The 18,527-nt window shown below is 37.9% G+C and overlaps 1 protein-coding gene across 1 annotated transcript in view; it reads left to right on the forward strand.

Annotated features, from left to right (window-relative positions):
- The window catches only part of IFT88 (intraflagellar transport 88), a 160,377-nt gene that overhangs the window by 27,986 nt on the left and 113,864 nt on the right, over positions 1 to 18,527 (forward strand). Inside the window, 6 exon segments of the mRNA XM_006085499.3 lie at positions 1,040 to 1,130; positions 2,072 to 2,176; positions 3,461 to 3,563; positions 4,274 to 4,388; positions 9,580 to 9,811; positions 18,220 to 18,290. Of these exon segments, the coding sequence (XP_006085561.1) occupies positions 1,040 to 1,130; positions 2,072 to 2,176; positions 3,461 to 3,563; positions 4,274 to 4,388; positions 9,580 to 9,811; positions 18,220 to 18,290 (717 nt within the window).

The following is an 18,527-nucleotide window of genomic DNA, read 5'->3' on the forward strand; positions in this document are numbered from 1 at the left end:
TTCTTTTACAGATTTTTGCTTTAAAATTTTACATTGATATTTCAGGTTTAATAACGAACTGTTGGCAACCAGAAAATAGATTTCTATACTTCATTATAACCTTTACCAAATCACCGTCTGTTATGCTCATTGCTCAGTTAGAATTTTGCAGATCTTTGTAAACTCATAAAATTTGTATCCCACCTGATGAAATTTATAGGCAGGTTCCACTGAAGAACATGATTCTATAGACATTCTATGCTGTTAAATTTATTCCTGTATTCTTTTTTTAAAATCCCATAAATACAATGTATTCCAATATACTCATAGTAAATTTTATCTAGGCACTGTTGTGTATTCGGAGTGTTGTGGTATTTTTCTGGAAGAAAGTAAGAGCAAAAAGAAATTAATGTCATGTTTTGAAAGGTAACTGATTTGAGGTACTGTGTTTGCTACTAATCGAGTCAGGGTTTTTAAACTTCTCACCTTGTTAGAAAGCTTCTCTTCAGTACCTATCTGGTAGTTAATAATAATTATTATATTATCTCTTTTATGGGGAGCTTCAGTTTTCCTAACCACTAGGTAAAGTTTCCATTTGCCAAACATCTGAAAAAAGGATCTGCTTTCTCTTGGGGATAATAATACAATAGCGTGGCTCCTAGATGTACCTTACTGGGTTTAAATCCTGGCACTCTAACTTTCTAGCTGTGTGATCTCGAGCATAGCACTTAACTTTCTAAACCTCAGTTTCCCTATTGGTAAAAAGAATAATGATAATACTTGTATGTGATTATGATTATTAAATGCCATGATTAGGGTAAAGCATGTAGCTCAATGTGAAATTACACTATGCTAAGTAAATGTTAGCTATTTTTATAGTTATTCTGAATAGTTATATAATGTAATTCTTAAAAACAGCAGTACATTTGATCCTTAATGCCATTTATATGTTTCTCTTATCTATGACCTATTCTTCACATTTAAAAGCATGTTAAAAGTAAATTACATTTTAGTATATATCATTAGAGGTTGAATGATTACCTGCTTTCTTCTTTAATAGTCCAGAAGAAAAGATTAGACAGTTAGAGAAGAAAGTAAATGAGTTGGTCGAAGAAAGTTGTATTGCCAACAGTTGTGGAGACTTAAAACTGGTAAGTTTATAAACTAACAGGATTCAGGATTATGAAGTGTATATATGTATATATCTGGTTTTATATGTGCACACTTACAAAGTGTGTATATATGTGCACACATACAAGCATATGTATAGATAAATATTTTTGTTTTGCTGTTGACTGGCCTTAGAGTTTTCACTGAAGCAATTATTTGATTTTTGGGAATCCTACTCTGCTTCTTTTAAAATTATCAAATATTTTCTTTTAATTTGCTTTTGTTCACATTACTTTGATTGTTATACTATATAAATATAATTTCTGTCACTTTAGTTATCGGGTTAATGATTACCATTAGGAAAAATTGTTCAATATGAAAAGCTACTTTTGTTGCTCATAGTACTGGTGCCTTTTTAATCTAGTTCTAAAAAGCAAAAATCTCCTGTTGAATTAATCTGTTTGTAGTTAGTCTCAGTGGAATAGAAGGTTCCTGACATTCTAAGTAGAGAGCCAAACTTAGCATCTGCCATAACATTGAGTAGCAGTTATCCTGTGACTTGTCTAGATTTGGGGCATCCCAGAAACCAAACAAATCCATCTAAATTCCTATCTCACGAGATAGAATTAAAATATCCAAAGATTCAAGAGTTGGGAGGAAAAAAGGAAATCAAAGACATAGTCAAACCTAAAAGTGGTGGAAGGCATGGTGATGAAGAGACTGGACTTGGGGCAAAGCTACTGTATGTTTTGTCCCTCAGACTCCCTCTTCTTTTCCAGAATAAACACAAATTTTTATGGTAGTGAGCTCCAGTTTAAACAAATGGTCTGGGTTCTTTTGTTGTCAAGGGGAGTTTGTGGTAAGCGTTCCCCAGGCCGTGGGCATCCAGGAATGGATATGGCATCCAGCCCAGCTACATGCAGGTGTTTCCCAAATGCACACATTCTCGGAATGAATGCTCACAGTGTATACTTGATTTCAGGCCTTAGAAAAGGCAAAAGACGCAGGAAGAAAAGAGAGAGTGTTGGTGAGACAACGTGAGCAGGTGACAACTCCAGAAAACATCAATCTGGATTTAACTTACTCAGTAAGTATGAAATACCTGTTGAGTAAAATTATTTTGGCTAGGATTTGTAGATTCCAGAAGTCTTTTATCTTCTATATTTCTTGTTTCCTTTTATTTTTAAAATTTTATTGAATCTTAGATGCTTAGAATTAGATTAATGATCATCTTCTTTTGAACAACAGTTCATGAGACACGCTTGTCTTTGGTCTGTGAAGATCTTCTTTTGAACTTTATTTATTGATTGATTTGAAAAAGAGAGAGAAAAAATATTGATGTTGTTCCATTCAAAATATTGATTTATTTTTGTATCTATTGGTTGATTCTTGTATGTGCCCTGACTGGGGATCCAACCTGCAATTTTGGTGTATTGGGACCACACTCTAATCAACTGAGCTACCTGGCCAGGGCAAAGATCATTTTTTTATTTAGTTTTTTTATTAGTTGTTTTTAATAACTTAGTAAGTGCTCACCAGCCAGTGACTGTTTCTTGAAGACTGCTGATATTTATGCTCTGTTCAGTGTGGTTACTTTAATGAGATTCTGATGTGACTTTTTGGCCTGTGAATTTCAAGAACTTCAGATGAGGCAAATAAGACAATGTTCTGTGAAGGTAGTAAAAAACAAAACAAAACTAATTTCTAGTAAAATTTCTTTAATTCTGAAAAGACAGTGCCTTGATAGGGCTGTTTAAAAGGGTATATTTTTAGTGGGAAAAGTCGTCGTATGTCAAACACATGGAAAAAAAGTACATTTGAAACTGAATAAGAATTTTTAGATGTTTACTGTTTATAGATAATATTTTTTAATTCCATGATCAATTTATAATGATCATTTTTTTCCTATCTTCTAGGGAGATAATTTACAGTAACTTAATAACAAATTATAATTTTTCATGTAGAGAATCACTATTCAAATAAAGGTTTAAGATATTCCTAAATGAAATTTAATTTATTTTTATGAAGAGAATTTGGTTCACTATTTTGCTTATTCCTTTTATCACTAGCAACGTTAAGAAGACACAGTTATTCTTTGTAGGTCTTCCTGAGATTAATGGATGGCAAATACTATCTAAAATAGAAAGAATACATAAAAAATTAATATGAAATTCAGAGATCAGCCTTACCTATATGAATGTTCTGGTTCATTTGGAATGCGAGATTTTCTGTCTCCTTCATTTCCTAATCGGTTGGATGTCTTGAGATGAGCAGCTAACTTTGTTATATGACTTTAGTCTCTAAAAAGATTATGGGCAAAAGGGGCCTAAATGGTCATTATGTATCTTTTTGCAATATTTTCCTTCCTTAGGTTCTGTTCAACTTGGCCAGTCAGTATTCAGCTAATGAAATGTATGCTGAAGCACTAAACACATATCAAGTTATAGTGAAAAATAAGATGTTTATCAATGCAGGTAGGTGTTTATAGTCAGTTTGTCTAGTAAGTATAGTTCTTTTGTAGTGTTCATTTATGTTTCCTCCCTGTACGGTTTCTTACAATGAAGTGACTTATGCTCTAAAACAAATTTGTATTTATATAGAGGTATCCTGCTTAAAAATACTATTTATATTAAAATCCACACAACTGCAAATGAGGAAATATAGTCGGTATGAGGTATATTACCTAATAATAAACAAAAAATGTGTTCTGTCATTACAAGTAGAATGAGCTATGGCAACCCCATCAAGTGTGCTTCCCCTTGTATAATTCATCCCCAAGAGTTTGTAGTTTATATCTAGCATGTACATTGTGTAAACTTTGGTAGCAGTATTAAAGTTTATTAATATCATTTTCTTGAATATGATATTAAATGTGTGTAGCATTATTGGGTCTAATTTTAAAGTCCCATATTTTTCTTAGAAGAATACAACTCCAATTTTCTAATGTAAGCCAGTTGTTTTCTAGTTGTATTTTTTAGGAATCCAACTGTCTTAAGTTCCATTTCCTTACATTATTAGTGTGTGGATACATGAAAATAGTATGACTATTTTTCAAGGAAGAATTTTAGATAATGCCTGAACCTTTATAACTTGATAAGATCTTCAAAGAATATGAATTAATGTTATCTAAAATATCATAAAAAATGAAAAACATAGATATTATATATTCCTTTTTTTTAATTAGGAAGATTGAAAGTGAATATGGGAAATATTTATTTAAAGCAAAGAAATTATTCCAAAGCCATTAAATTCTACCGAATGGCATTAGATCAAATTCCAAGTGTCCATAAAGAAATGAGGTGAGTTTACATAATGATAACGTTGTAAAATTGTATTATTTTCAGAAACAAGATAACTCTTCTGACCTGTTGTCACTAGGTTGAACGTTTTGAGGTGTTTGTACAGGAGAGGTATTAGATTCATGTGATGTCTGTTCTTGCACACATTTGTATAAGGACAAGTAAAAGGCATAATATGTGATCAATTGAAATTAAACTAAACTACTTGGCCTATATAGGGGGTAATCACCAAATGCAGCTAACTGCCAACACAAAATCAAAACTTAGTCCTTTAGGACATACCAGACTAGAGTGCAAGGCTAGAAATTCAGACCCCCCTGACATTCATGCTATAGATTGAGAGTGAAATCATGGGAGGAAGGGATTGCTTCTGAATCTGAGAAGACAGGGTTAGAGAGGGAAAATTGGGATACTTTCTAATCCTACAATATTTCAAGAACAGACATAGTAAATTACCTTATGGTCTGGTAATAAATGTAGGAACATAGGTTTCCAGGATATTTACTGGTCATAATTTCTCCTAGTCCCAGTACACTCCCTCTGTGAAACTTAATTATTTGTAAATGCCACCTTCCGTGATAATTTGTTTTTAATTGTGCACAATATCTTATCATCATCCGTAAATATCTGGCTTATAAAACAGTGCCCTTGAAGTACTTTTAACCCAGGTGATGCCAAGAATTTGACCTTTTTAGAAGATGTATTTAGATAAAATATTAGACAGAATATATTAAGTACTTACTAATCAGGAATCAAGAGGTGCTGTAGTGCCCTAGCTAGTGTGCTCTGTGGTTAGAGCATCGGCCCAAGCACCAAAGGATCACCAGTTCCATTCCCAGTCAAGGACATATACCTGGGTTGCAGGTTGCATCTCCAGCTTCAGTCAAGCCTGTGCAGGAGGCAATTAATCAGTGTGTCTCCCTCACATCAATGTTTCTCTCTTTTTCTCCCTCCCTCATTTCCTCCCTCCTTCTTTTCTACTCTCTTCAAATTAACAACAACAAAAAAGAGGTGATATAGTAATTAAGTTGAGGGAACAATTATTGAGAACAAGAATAGTCAGTAAAAGCATTATGAAGGAGGTGTACTTGAGATAGGTGACTTAAGTGAAGAGGAAAAAAGGGGAAACATTCCAGACAAAAGGAACAACATAAGAAGAGTCAGGCAAATCAGTGTTCATGATCTGGTCAGAGAATTATGAATGAATGAATGTAGTTGAAACAAAGGGATTATGTTGAAAAGTAGTTAGAAATAAGATGAGATCATGGCCTTTAAAATGTCTATAATCAAAAGACAGGCAATAATATTGTTGAAGAGATGTGGAGAAATCGGAAACCATACATTGGTGATCTAAAATGGTATAGCCACTTTGGAATATAATTAGGCAATATCTTAAAAAGTTAAACATGGGTTTACTGTATGACCAGTGGTACTGTATGTATCACTCTTAGGTACATACCCAAGAAAGTGAAAACATGTCACATATGATCCTATGTGAATGTTCATACATCATCATTCATAATTACCAAAAGAGGAACAATCAATGTCCATCAAGTAGGCTATGAATGAAACGTGGTGTATTCGTACTATGGAATACTATTTGACAATATAAAAGGAATGAAGTGCTGACACATGCTACAGTATCAGGAACCTTTAAAATATTCTGCTGATAATAAAAAAACTTCAACAAATAAAAGCCCTGGACAAGACAGTTTCACAGGGGAGTTTTATCAAACATTCAAAGAAGAAATAAAACCTATCTTCCTCAGACTATTCCAAAAAATTCAAGAGGAGGGAGCACTTCCAAGCTCTTTCTACGAAGCCAGCATTACCCTAATCCCAAAACCAGATAAAGACAATACAAAGAAAGAGAATTAGAGTCCAATATCCCTCATGAACATAGACACCAAAATCCTCAACAAAATTCTAGCAAGTTGAATCCAGCATTACATTAGAAAGATCATACACCATGACCAAGTGGGATTGATTCCAGAGATGCAAGGATGGTACAATATCCGCAAATCAATAAATGTGATACACCACATAAACAAACTGAGAGATAAAAACCATATAATCATATCCATTGATGCAGAAGAAGCATTTGACAAAATCTAACAACCTTTCTTGATAAAAACTCTCAGCAACGTGGGAATAGAAGGATCATACCTCAACATAATAAAAGCCATATATGAAAAACCCACAGCCAACATCATACTTAATTGGCAAAAACTAAAACCATTTCCCCTAAGAACAGAAACAAGACAGGGATGCCCACTCTCACCACTCCTGTTTGACCTAGAACTGGAAGTACTAGCCATTGCGATTAGACAAGAAGAAGAAATAAAAGGCATCGAAATTGGAAAAGAAGAAGTAAAACTGTCCTTATTCGCAGATGACATGATATGGTACATGGAAAACCCCAAAGACTCTATCAAAAAACTACTAGACTTAATAAATGAATTTGAGCCGTAACTGCTTTGGCTCAGTGGATAGAGCATCGGCCTGCAGACTGAAAGGCCCCAGGTTTGATTCCGGTCAAGGCATGCACTTTGGTTGCGGGCACATCCCCAGTGAGAGGTGTGCAGGAGGCGGCTGATCGATGTTTCTCTCTCATCGATGTTTCTAACTATCTCTCTCCCTTCCTCTCTTTAAAAAAATCAATAAAATGTATTTTAAAATAAATAAATAAATAAATGAATTTGGCAATGTAGCAGGATACAAAATTAACACCCAGAAGTCTATGGCTTTTCTATACACCAATAATGAACTCAAAGAAAGAGAAATTTTAAAAGCAATCCCATTTACCATTGCAACAAGAAAATGAAGATACCTAGGAATAAACTTAATCAAGGAGACAAAGGACCTATACTCAGAAAATTTCAGGACACTAAAAAAAGAGATAGAGGAAGACATGAACAAATGGAAGAATATACCATGTTCATGGATTGGTAGAATCAACATCATTAAAATGTCCCTACTACCCAAAGCAATCTATAAATTCAACGCAATCCCCATTAAAATACCAACGGCATATTTCACAGACCTAGAACAAATTCTCCAAAAATTCATCTGGAATAATAAAAGACCCCGAATAGCTGCAGCAATCTTGAGAAAGAAGAACAATGTTGGAGGGATCACAATACCAGATATCAAGCTATACTACAAAGCCACTGTTCTCAAAACTACCTGGTACTGGCATAAGAACAGACATATAGACCAGTGGAACAGAAGAGAGAACCAGAAATCAACACAAGCCAGTATGCTCAATTAATATTTGACAAAGGAGACAAGAGCATACAATGGAGACAAGACAGTCTCTTCAATAAATGGTGTTGGGAAAATTGGACAGATACTTGCAAAAAAAATGAAACTACACCACCAACTTACACCATACACAAAAATAATCTCAAGATGGATAAAGGACTTAAATGTAAGATGGGAAACCATAAAAATCTTAGAAGAAGCCATAGGCAGCAAAAGAGCAGACAGTTGTCGTAGCAATATACTGATACAGCTCCTAGGGCAGTGGAAACTAAAGAGAAAATAAACAAATGGGACTAAATCAAAATAAAAAGCTTCTGCACAGCAAAAGAAACCATCAACAAAACAACAAGAAAGCCCACTGCATTAAAGAACATATTTGCCAATTTTATCTCCTATAAGGGTTTAATCTCCAACATTTACAGGGAACTCATACAATTTAACAAAAGGAAGATAAACAGTCCAATCAAAAAATGGGCAAAGGACCTAAATAGACACTTTTCAAAAGAGGACATTCAGAAAGCCAAGAGACATATGAAAACATGCTCAAAGTCACTAATCATCCAAGAAATGCAAATCAAAACAATAATGAGGTACCATCTCACACCTGACTATCATCAACAAATCAGCAAACGACAAGTGCTGGAGAGGATGTGGAGAAAAAGGAACCCTCCTTCATTGCTGGTGGGAATGCAGACTGTTGTAGCCACTGTGGAAAACAGTATGGGGTTTCCTCAAAAAATTAAAAATGAACTGCCATTTGACCCAGGAATACCACTTCTAGGAATATATCCCAAGAAACAGAAATACCAGTCACAAAGGATATATGCACCCCTATGGTCATAGCAGCTCAATTTACAATAGCTAAGATTTGGAAACAGCCTAAGTGCCCATCAGCAGATGAGTGGATTAAAAAAACTGGTACATCTACACAATGGAATACTATGCTGCTGTAAAAAAGAAGGAATTCTTACCATTTGCAACAGCATGGATGGAACTGGAGAGCATTATGCTAAGTGAAATAAGCCAGTCAGTGAAAGATAATACCACATGATCTCACTCATTTGTGGAATATAAAGAACATTATAAACTGTTGAACAAAAATAGATAGAGGCAAAGAAGCATCGAACAGACTGTCAAACTACAGCGGGAAGGCAGGGGAGGGTTGGGGGGATAAGAGATCAACCAAAGGACTTGTATGCATGCATATAAGCACAACCAACAGACGCAAGACACTTGTTGGGGGGGGGGGGGCGGGTGAGGGCAATTGTCAGGGAATAGGAGGGGCCAGGGAGGAAGTCAATGGGGGGAAAAAAGGAGACATAGGCACTACTATTTGTAATACCTTAAACAATAAAATAAAATTTAAAAAAAGATTCTGCTGATTGAGAGACATCAACACAAAAATGTCACATGTGCATGAGTCCATTTATATGCAGCATCTAGAAAAGGCAAATCCAGAGACAAAGGAAGGAGGATAGGGCCCTGGCTGGGTAGCTCAGTTGGTTGACACATACAAGAATTAAACAATGAATGCATAAATAAGTGAAACAATAAACTTATGTTTCTCTCTCTCTCTCTCTCTCTCTCTCTCTCTCTCTCTCTCCTCTCATAAAAGAAAGGAGGTTAGTATTGTCCAGGGCTGGAGGTGATAATGGGAGTGACAGCTGATGGCCACAGGTTTTCTTTCTAGGGTGATGGAAATTACTTAAGAGCATGGTTGTAGTTCCACAACTGTATGAATATAGTAGTTGTCATTGAAGCAAATACTGAAAACAAATAAATTTTATGATATGAGCCCAGTAGAGCTTTAGGAAAACAAAGCAAAATACTCAAGTAGAATAGAAATGAAGGGAACTATCTGTGGAGTGTCTGACTACTGTACTGAGGAGTTCAGATTTAAAGCTGATCCTTGTTTATTTCTCTTTAGGATTAAAATTATGCAGAACATTGGAGTTACATTTATTAAAACTGGCCAGTACTCTGATGCCATTAATTCCTTTGAGCACATAATGAGCATGGCACCAAACCTGAAGGCTGGCTTCAACCTCATTCTCAGTTACTTTGCTGTTGGAGATCGAGAGAAAATGAAGAAGGCTTTCCAAAAACTGATTGCTGTTCCATTAGAAATTGATGAAGATGATAAATACATTTCACCAAGTGTGAGTATGAGGAAGACTGGTAACCAGCTCTTAGTATCCATGCTTTTCTTTTTCCAGAAATGAAAAAGTTGGAGTGGATGACTTCTTAGGTTTCTCCCAGCCCTGTATTAATGTATTTTTTTAAAATATATTTTATTGATTTTTTACAGAGAGGAAGGGAGAGGGAGAGGGATAGAGAGTTAGAAACATCGATGAGAGAGAAACATCGATTCAGCTACCTCCTGCACATCTACTGGGGATGTGCCCGCAACCCAGGTACATGCCCTTGACTGGAATCGAACCTGGGACCCTTCAGTCTACAGGCTGACGCTCTATCCCAGGGGTGGGCAAACTTTTTGACTCGAGGGCCACAATGGGTTCTTAAACTGGACTGAAGGGCCGGAACAAAAGCATGGATGGAGTGTTTGTGTGAACTAATATAAATTCAAAGTAAACATCATTACATAAAAGGGTACGGTCTTTTTTTTTTTTAGTTTTATTCATTTCAAACTGGCCGGATCCGGCCCGCGGTCCGTAGTTTGCCCACGGCTGCTCTATCCACTGAGCCAAACTGGTTTCGGCAATGTATTTTAATTAAGTAAGTTTAATTAATGCATTTTCATTTATTATTTAAATTAGTTTGAGAACGGGACTCCATTGAAATAGGGGTAGAAAGTATGGTTAAAACAGACTGTGCAGTTTCAGTCAGAAAAAAACAACAATATTAGGAAAAACAAGATTATGTGCCAGGAACCTGTAATACTCTCAAGAGTGAAAATAAATTTTTTTTTAAAAAAAAAGAGCAATAGCCCTGGCCAGTGTTGGTCGGCAGTTAGAGTATTGGCCCACACACCTACCAGTCGCAGGTTCAATTCCCAGTCAAGAGCATGTACCTGGGTTCCAGATTCGATCCCCAGCCCTGGTCGGGGCATTGTGGGAGGCAGCCAATCAATGTGTCTCTCTTGCATCAGTGTTTCTCTCTCTCTCCCTCCCCCTCTTCCTTCCACACTCTCTAAAAATCATGGAAAAAATATCCTTGAGTGAGGATTAACCAAAAAGGAAGGAAGGAAGGAAGGAAGGAAGGAAGGAAGGGAGTAATATAAAGCCTTTTAATTGTTTAGTTGAGCAGAGGGAACTTAAACCATATGTACTAAATACATCAAGAATAAAAATAAGTAATTCCTCATCCTTACTCATAGAATTCAGCATAATACAAAAGTCATATTTTCAAAGACCTGAGCAGATACTATATAAAGTGAAAAAAAAAAAGTGAAAAATACTGATATACACTCATACTTAAACATAACCTGGAAGGAAGAATACCAAAATAGACACTGTATTTTCTGGAATAAGATTCTTTTTCTTTTTTTGTTATTAATATTCATATTCTTTTTATTTTTTTAAAATCTTTATAGTTGTCCCTCTTTTTTTCTCCTTTTGCCCCCCTCTACCCAATTCCCACCCCACCCCAGGCCTTCACCATTCTATTGTCTGTGTCCATAGTTAATGCATATCCTATATAATAAAAGGCTAATATGCAAATTGACCGAACGGTGAAACAACCAGTCACTATTATGTGCACTGACCACCATGGGGCAGACACTCAACACAGGAGCTGCCCTCTGGTGGTCAGTGCGCTCCAAAGGGGGAGCGCCCCTCAGCCAGAAGCCCTGAGCCAGGCTCATGGCTGGCGAGCGCAATGGTGGTGGTGGGAGCCTCTCCCACCTCCATGGCAGCGCTAAGGATGTCCAGCAGACGGCTTAGGCCCGCAAGCCGGCCTAAGCTGTCAGTCGGACATCCCCTGAGGGCTCCCACACTGCGAGAGGGCGCAGGCCAGGCTGAGGGACCGCCCCTCCAAGTTCATGAATTTCGTGCACCAGGCCTCTAGTATGCATATAAGATCCTTTGTTAATCTCTTCCGCCCTTCCCTCTGATATTCGTCAGTCTATTCCATGTTTCCATGCCTCTGATTCTATTTTATATCACCAGTTTATTTTATTCTATAGATTTCTTACTCATTTATTTTTAGATTCAGTTGTTGATAGATATGTATTTATTGCCATTTTATAGTTCATATTGTTTATCTTTTTCTTCTTCTATTGCTTCTTCCTCTTCTTAAAGAATACCCTTCAACATTTCAGGTAATACTGGTTTGGTGGTGATGAACTCCTTTAGCTTTTTCTTGTCTGTGAAGCTCTCTATCTGACCTTCAATTTTAAATGATAGTTTTGCTGGGTAAAGTAATCTTGGTTGTAGGTCCTTGCTGTTCATCACTTTGAATATTTCTTGCCACCCCCTTCTGGCCTGCAAAGTTTCTGTTGAGAAATTTGCTAACAGTCGTATGGGTACTCCGTTGTAGGTAATTAACTGCTTTTCTCTTGCTGCTTTTAAGATTCCCCCCTTGTCTTTAACCCTTGGCATTTTATTTTATTTTATTTTTTAAATGTATTTCTTTATTGATTTCAGAGAGGAAGGGAGAAGGAGAGAGATAGAATCATCAATGATGAGAGAGAATCATTGATCGGCTGCCTCCTGCATGCCCCCCACTGGGGATCAAGCCCAGGCATGTGCCCTTGGCCAGAATTGAACCTGGGACCCTTTAATCCCCAGGCTGACGCTCTACCCACTGAACCAAGCCGGCCAGGGCTAACCCTTGGCATTTTAATTATGATGTGTCTTGGTTGGGCCTCTTTGGATTCCTCTGGATTGGGGCTTTCTGTGCTTCCTGGACTTGTAAGTCTATTTCTTTCACCAGGTAGAGGAAGTTTTCTGTCATTATTTCTTCGAATACGTTTTCAATATCTTGTTCTCTCTTCTCCTTCTGGCATCCCTATAATGAGAATGTTGTTGTTATTGAAGTTGTCCCAGAGGCTACTTGCACTATCTTCATTTTATTCTTTTTTCTTTTTGCTCTTCTGATTGGGTGTTTTTTGCTTCCTCATATTCCAGATTGTTGATTTGATTCTCAGAATCCTCTACTCTACTGTTGAATCCCTGTAAATTATTCTTTATTTCAGTTAGTGTATGCTTAATTTCAGACTTGTCCTTTTTCATGTCTTTGAAATTCTCACTAAGATCCTTGACAGTCTCACTAAGTCCCTTGAAGCTCTCATGAAGATCCTTCAGTAACCTTATAACTGTGGTTTTAAATTCTGTATCCAATAGTTTACTTGCTTCCATTTCTTTCATTTGTGACATATTTCTTTGTCTCCCCATTTTGGCTGCTTCCCTGTTTCTGTTTCTATGTACTAGGTGTACCGGTTAATAATGCAGATTTTGTAATCAAAGAAAACACGGTAATTTCAAGAGAAACATCGAAAGTGCTTTATTCAAAGTAATTTCCATAGCTAGCTACACATTTCCCCCATCTTTCAGGTAATTTGTGGATACTGTCCCAATAGAACCTTTTGTGTTTTGAGGCAAACCATTCAGAGACCCGATTTTCCACTTCTTTGTGTGTTTTGAAGTGCTGCTCAGAAAGTGCATGTGCCATCAATCAGAACAAGTGGTAATCTGAAGGAGCAAGGTCTCGTGAATATAGCAGGTGGGTTAATACTTCCCAGGCAAGATCTTTTAACGTGTCTTTAACTGGTTTTGAAGTGTGTGATGGTGTGTCATCATGAAGCAAAATTACTTTGCCGTGTCTTCTGGCACATTCTGGTCATTTCACGATCACAGTGTGGTTCAGATTGATCATTTGTTGTCGGTAGCAATCAGTATTAACAGTTTCATCTGGTTTTAGAAGCTCATAATACACCATACCTTCCTGATTCCACCAAATGCAGAGCATTGTCTTCTTTCCGAAGCGATTTGGCCTTGCAGTCAATGTTGATGGTTGACCTGGATCAACCCATGATTTTGTGCATTTGGGATTCTCAAAGTACGTCCACTTTTCATTGCCAGTCACAATTCAATGCAAAAAAGACTTTCTTTCGTGCCACTGAAGAAACATTTTACTGATGACTTTTCGGTTTTCCATTTGTCTTTCGTTGATGTAGCACCCATTTTCCTTTCTTTAAAATCTTTCCCATTGCTTGTAAACGATCAGAAATTGTTTGCTGAGCAACATTTAATCTTTCTGCAAGTTGTTTTTGAGTTTGACATGCATCTTCATCCAATAATGCTTGTAATTGTTGGTCTTCAAACTTTTTCGGTTGACCTGGACGTTCTTTGTCTTTTACATCAAAATCATCACTTTTAAAGCATTTAAACCAGCATTCACAAGTATCTGAGATAGAGCATGTTCACCACAAGCTTCCTGAAGTATACAATAACTTTTTCTTCAAAATAAAGTAATGAATTAAAACTTCCCGCAAATGCTCTTTTTTTGGCATGAAATTAGACATTTTTAAATGTAAAAATACCTATGATGTTAACACCTTCAGCAAATTTGACATATGAAGTTTTGAAGCTTGTTGTCAATACAACAAAATAGCATAATACCAAATTGCATATATATCAACATATGTGTAACTCCATCTATTGAAAAAAAATCTGCATTATTGACTGGTACACCTAGTATTAAGTAGAGCTGCTATGTCTCCTGGAGTTGATAAAGTGGCCTTGTATATAGTAGGTGTCCTGTAGGGCCCAGTGGCTCAGCCTCCTAAATCACCTGAGCTGGGCACTCTAGGTGCACCCTTGTATGGACTGTGAGCACAGTCTTGTTGTAGTTGAGCCTTGATTGCTGTTGGTGTCACTGAGAGGAATTGACCTCCAGGCCAGTTGGCTGTGAGGACAAGCTGAGACATTGTGGAATAACTGCTGTGCAGGAAACACCCTTATGGACCAGGACTTGCTTCAGTGGGGTTTGGGTGCTCACTGAGTTTGCCCCTTGAGTGTGTCACTGTGGATGTGTAGAGTTGTAATCTGGTATGGTCTGAAGCTTTCCACTGGGTGCACTAGCTCTGGAGTCTCCAAGGAGGTGCAAAGTCAGCCACTGCCTGGGGCCACCTGTCAGGAGCTACAGAGAGATCTGCAGATGGCTACTACTTGTATTGAGTTTGGAAGTGCCCAGACGAGGCCCAGCTGTGAAGCAAGGCAGGCTGGTGCTAATGCCCATCTTGGGCCTTTTATGGTTAGGTTTGGGGCACACTGACACCGGCTGCTGCTTGTTTGAGAGATTTTAGCAAAGTCTGAAGCCTGAGCCAGGACAGGCCATTCGTATGGAAAAGTTGCTGCAAACAGCTTGGGTAAGGCTGCAAATTGGATGGGGCAGGGTCTCAGGGAATAATCAGGACGGAGCAAACAGTGTACACCAGGCTAATGAAGACTTAGGTATGGCTGCCAGTCAGCCCTGCAACAAGGGAGGTCCTAGCATAGGAATAATGACCTCTGTGAGCACCCCTGTCTGGGAATATGCCACCCCCGAGTTCCTGCCCTGATGCTAGACAATCCAGTTCCTCCCCATATGTGTCTAGGTCCCCCATCACCTCCTGGTGCTGGAGCTTAGAGGATTCAGGAGTAAGTTCCTGTGCCAACCCTTTAAAAGGACACCTGGTCTCCGGCACCATCAGTGTCGCTCAGCTACAATCCCTGCTGGTTTTTACAGTCTGAAGTTATGGGGACTTCTCTTCCCTGCTCTGGAACCCTGGGTTGGGGGTCTGGTATGGGGCTGGGACCCCTTGCTTCTCACAGGCAGCCTCTGAAGGGACAATCTCCCTCCTGATTAAAAAAATGGCACACATGAGTGCTGGACCAGCCTGTTCCGTTTCCTCAACCCCCTACCTGTCTCAATGTGCTTTCTTCTTTACTTCTCTAACTCTAGGACTTCCATTCAGCCAGCTTTCAGGTGATTGTGAATGATGGTTGCTCTGTATTTTAGTTGTAATTTTGATGTGGTTGTAGGAGGTGGTGAGTACCGGTGTTTACCTATGCTATCATCTTGGTTCACTTCCAAGATTATTTTTCTTAATGCTTTTAAAATATTTTTCAGATTTTTACACATAAATTTTTGGTATACCACTATTATTTTACATTAAGTCAAACCATGTGAATTTGCCTATATTTATAAATCAAAATAGTATAATAATGTCAATTTCAGAAGTTGAACTTAATTGATTTTCTTAATAGATTTTAAAGGCATTTGCAGCTTTGTTGTTGGCCCCACCACTCAGTACTTACTCTCTTGTGCCTCAATTCCTTTACATATAAATTATATCCTATCTAATAATAGACAAAGATTCAAATTGACTGTACCTTCGCTACGCCCACCATTGGCTAATCAGAGCAATATGCAAATTAACTGCCAACAAAGATGGTGGCTAATTTGCATATACTGGCTGGGAGCAAAGACTGAAGACACCATAGAAGGAAACCAAGCAACGGAGCTGAGGTAGCGGAGACGGGCGGGAGAGAAGCGGCAGAGACGGGCGGGGTAGGAGTGGCAGAGAAGGGCAGGGTAGGTCCCCCAGAGCTGGAGCGGACACAGACAGGGACAGGGGGTCCGGCCCGCAGCCTCTGTGGCCACGTGCAGGCCCAGAGAGGAGATGGCGGGCCCGCCTCCCGTGGAAGTGGCACAGGTCCCTCCCAACTCCCGTGGAAGCGGCGCAGGTCCCTTCCGGCTCCCATGGGCACCAGTGGCTTGCTTCTGCGGGAAGCTGAATGGAAAGCAGCGCGGCTCCTGGCTGCAGTTCCTGCTGACTCCTGCGGAAGCGGCGGGCGGCCTACTACACGCAATATTGCACTATGGGCTACTAGTGTAATTATAATAACCTACCTTATACTGTTGTGAGGATTAAATGAGGTTATGCATGTGAAATGCTTAAAATAATACCTGGACTGTAGGAAGTTTGGGGTAAATGTTAACTATTATAGATTACTTTCATATTGAGAAAAAATATTATATGTTGTGAAAAATAATCAGTTTTTTTAAGAGGGAGTAGAAATATGGCTTTTATTAAGTAATTGATGATCATTAAAGCATTTGTATTTGAGTTTGGCTAATGGGGAGCATAAGTAGACACAAGGGAGAAATGAGTACCATCAGATATGTGTTCCTCTGGCTGCCTCCCTCTAATATTGGTTTAGGTTGGCTGTACTTCAACTAAAGTTTGCATCATCCTTCCAGATGGCTTTCTATACAAGACTTTCACATTTCAGGTTCTAGCATCCACTTGCTCTACTTGGCCTTAATAATTATGAGTCTATTTGAATTATCTATTTCATATTAGTGAATTGTAATAGTGTGTAATTATTAAACTGTTGGTCCATTTGATCTAAGCTGTCAAATTTCTATGCATTATCATCATACAATGTCCCAATCTGGCTTTGGTTATTTTCTTTGCTCTAAAGTCTACTTTGTTTGAAATTATGTAGCCACTATAACATTTTAAGATTGTTTTCATGATATATATGTTTTGTACTTTTGCTTTCAGCCTGCGTATGTTGTTTTATTTGAAACTAGAGGCCCGGTGCATGAGATTCGTGCACTTGGGGGCGTGGGGGACCTCGCAGTCCAGGACCCCTCTGGGGATGTCTGCCTGCCGGTTTAGACCTGATCCTTAGGCCGGCAGTCAGACATCCCTCTTGCAATCCGGGACCCCTCACTCCTTACCGCCCGCCTGCAGCGGAGGCTGGAGAGGCTCCCACCACTGCCACTGCGCTTGCCAGCCATGAGCCCGGCTTCTGGCTGAGCGGCGCTCCTCCTGTGGGAATGCACTGACCACCAGGGGGCAGCTCCTGCATTGAGCGTCTGCCCCCTGGTGGTCAGTGCACATCATAGCAGCTGTTCAGTTGATTTGCATATTAGGGTTTTATTATATAGGATAAGTATTTTATACTTAGTAAATAGTTGTTTTCATTCACTTTGGCAATCTCTGTCTTATAATTGGTACAGTTTGACCATATATTTTAATCTAATTATTGCTATATTAGAGGTTAAGTGTGTAATTTTAATTTTTGTTTTATTACTTATTTTGTTTGTTTCTGTTTTATTTTCCTGCTTATAGCAGGAGTTTTCTGGAATTCCATTTTTATTATTTTTCAATGTTTTTGAGTGTATCACTTCATATAGCATTTTTAGGATTACTCTAGGTATTACATTTGTATATATATTATTAAAGTCTACTGGTGTCATCATTTTACCAGTTCTAATAAAGTATCAAAATCTTGAAAAAGAATCCTCTGGTGAGGATTAACAAACAAAACACAAACAGAATTGACGATATTACACAGCTTCTGTGTACTAGGTCCTTTTCTGTCTAGCCTGACTTTTTTATCAGCTGCCCAGAATCTGTTAGTTCACTAGAGAATGTGACAGGTAATCAGAAATAAGAAAAAAAAACCTTCTACTTTACATAAGGGAAAGTGGTGTAGAAAGATTAATTTTCTGTTCATTTTCTACAACTAGTTAGTGATAAGGTTGAAATCCAAGTTCTTGATTTTTATTCGTGACTTGTTCTTTTTTCCCCCCCAATTTTATTTCCCAGGATGATCCACATACTAACTTAGTGATTGAAGCTATAAAAAATGATCATCTAAGGCAAATGGAACGTGAAAGGTAATATTTGGGGCACTAAATAATTAAAACTTGATAATATTGGTTAAATTTATATAAAAGAGTTAAATGTGCATATGATTATTTCTTTGAAAACTTGTTATATGCACTATATTTCTTGAATAGTCTTACTGTTTCATCATTTCTATACTCTACTGGATTCTCTTTTTCCCTTCACAATAATCACATTACTCATTTGATTCCAGTTATTCTTCCTCAGTTACTCTTATTTCCTTGTAA

This window comes from Myotis lucifugus, unplaced genomic scaffold, assembly GCF_000147115.1.
Source record: "Myotis lucifugus unplaced genomic scaffold, Myoluc2.0 scaffold_19, whole genome shotgun sequence".
Classification (NCBI taxonomy): Eukaryota; Metazoa; Chordata; class Mammalia; order Chiroptera; family Vespertilionidae; genus Myotis; species Myotis lucifugus.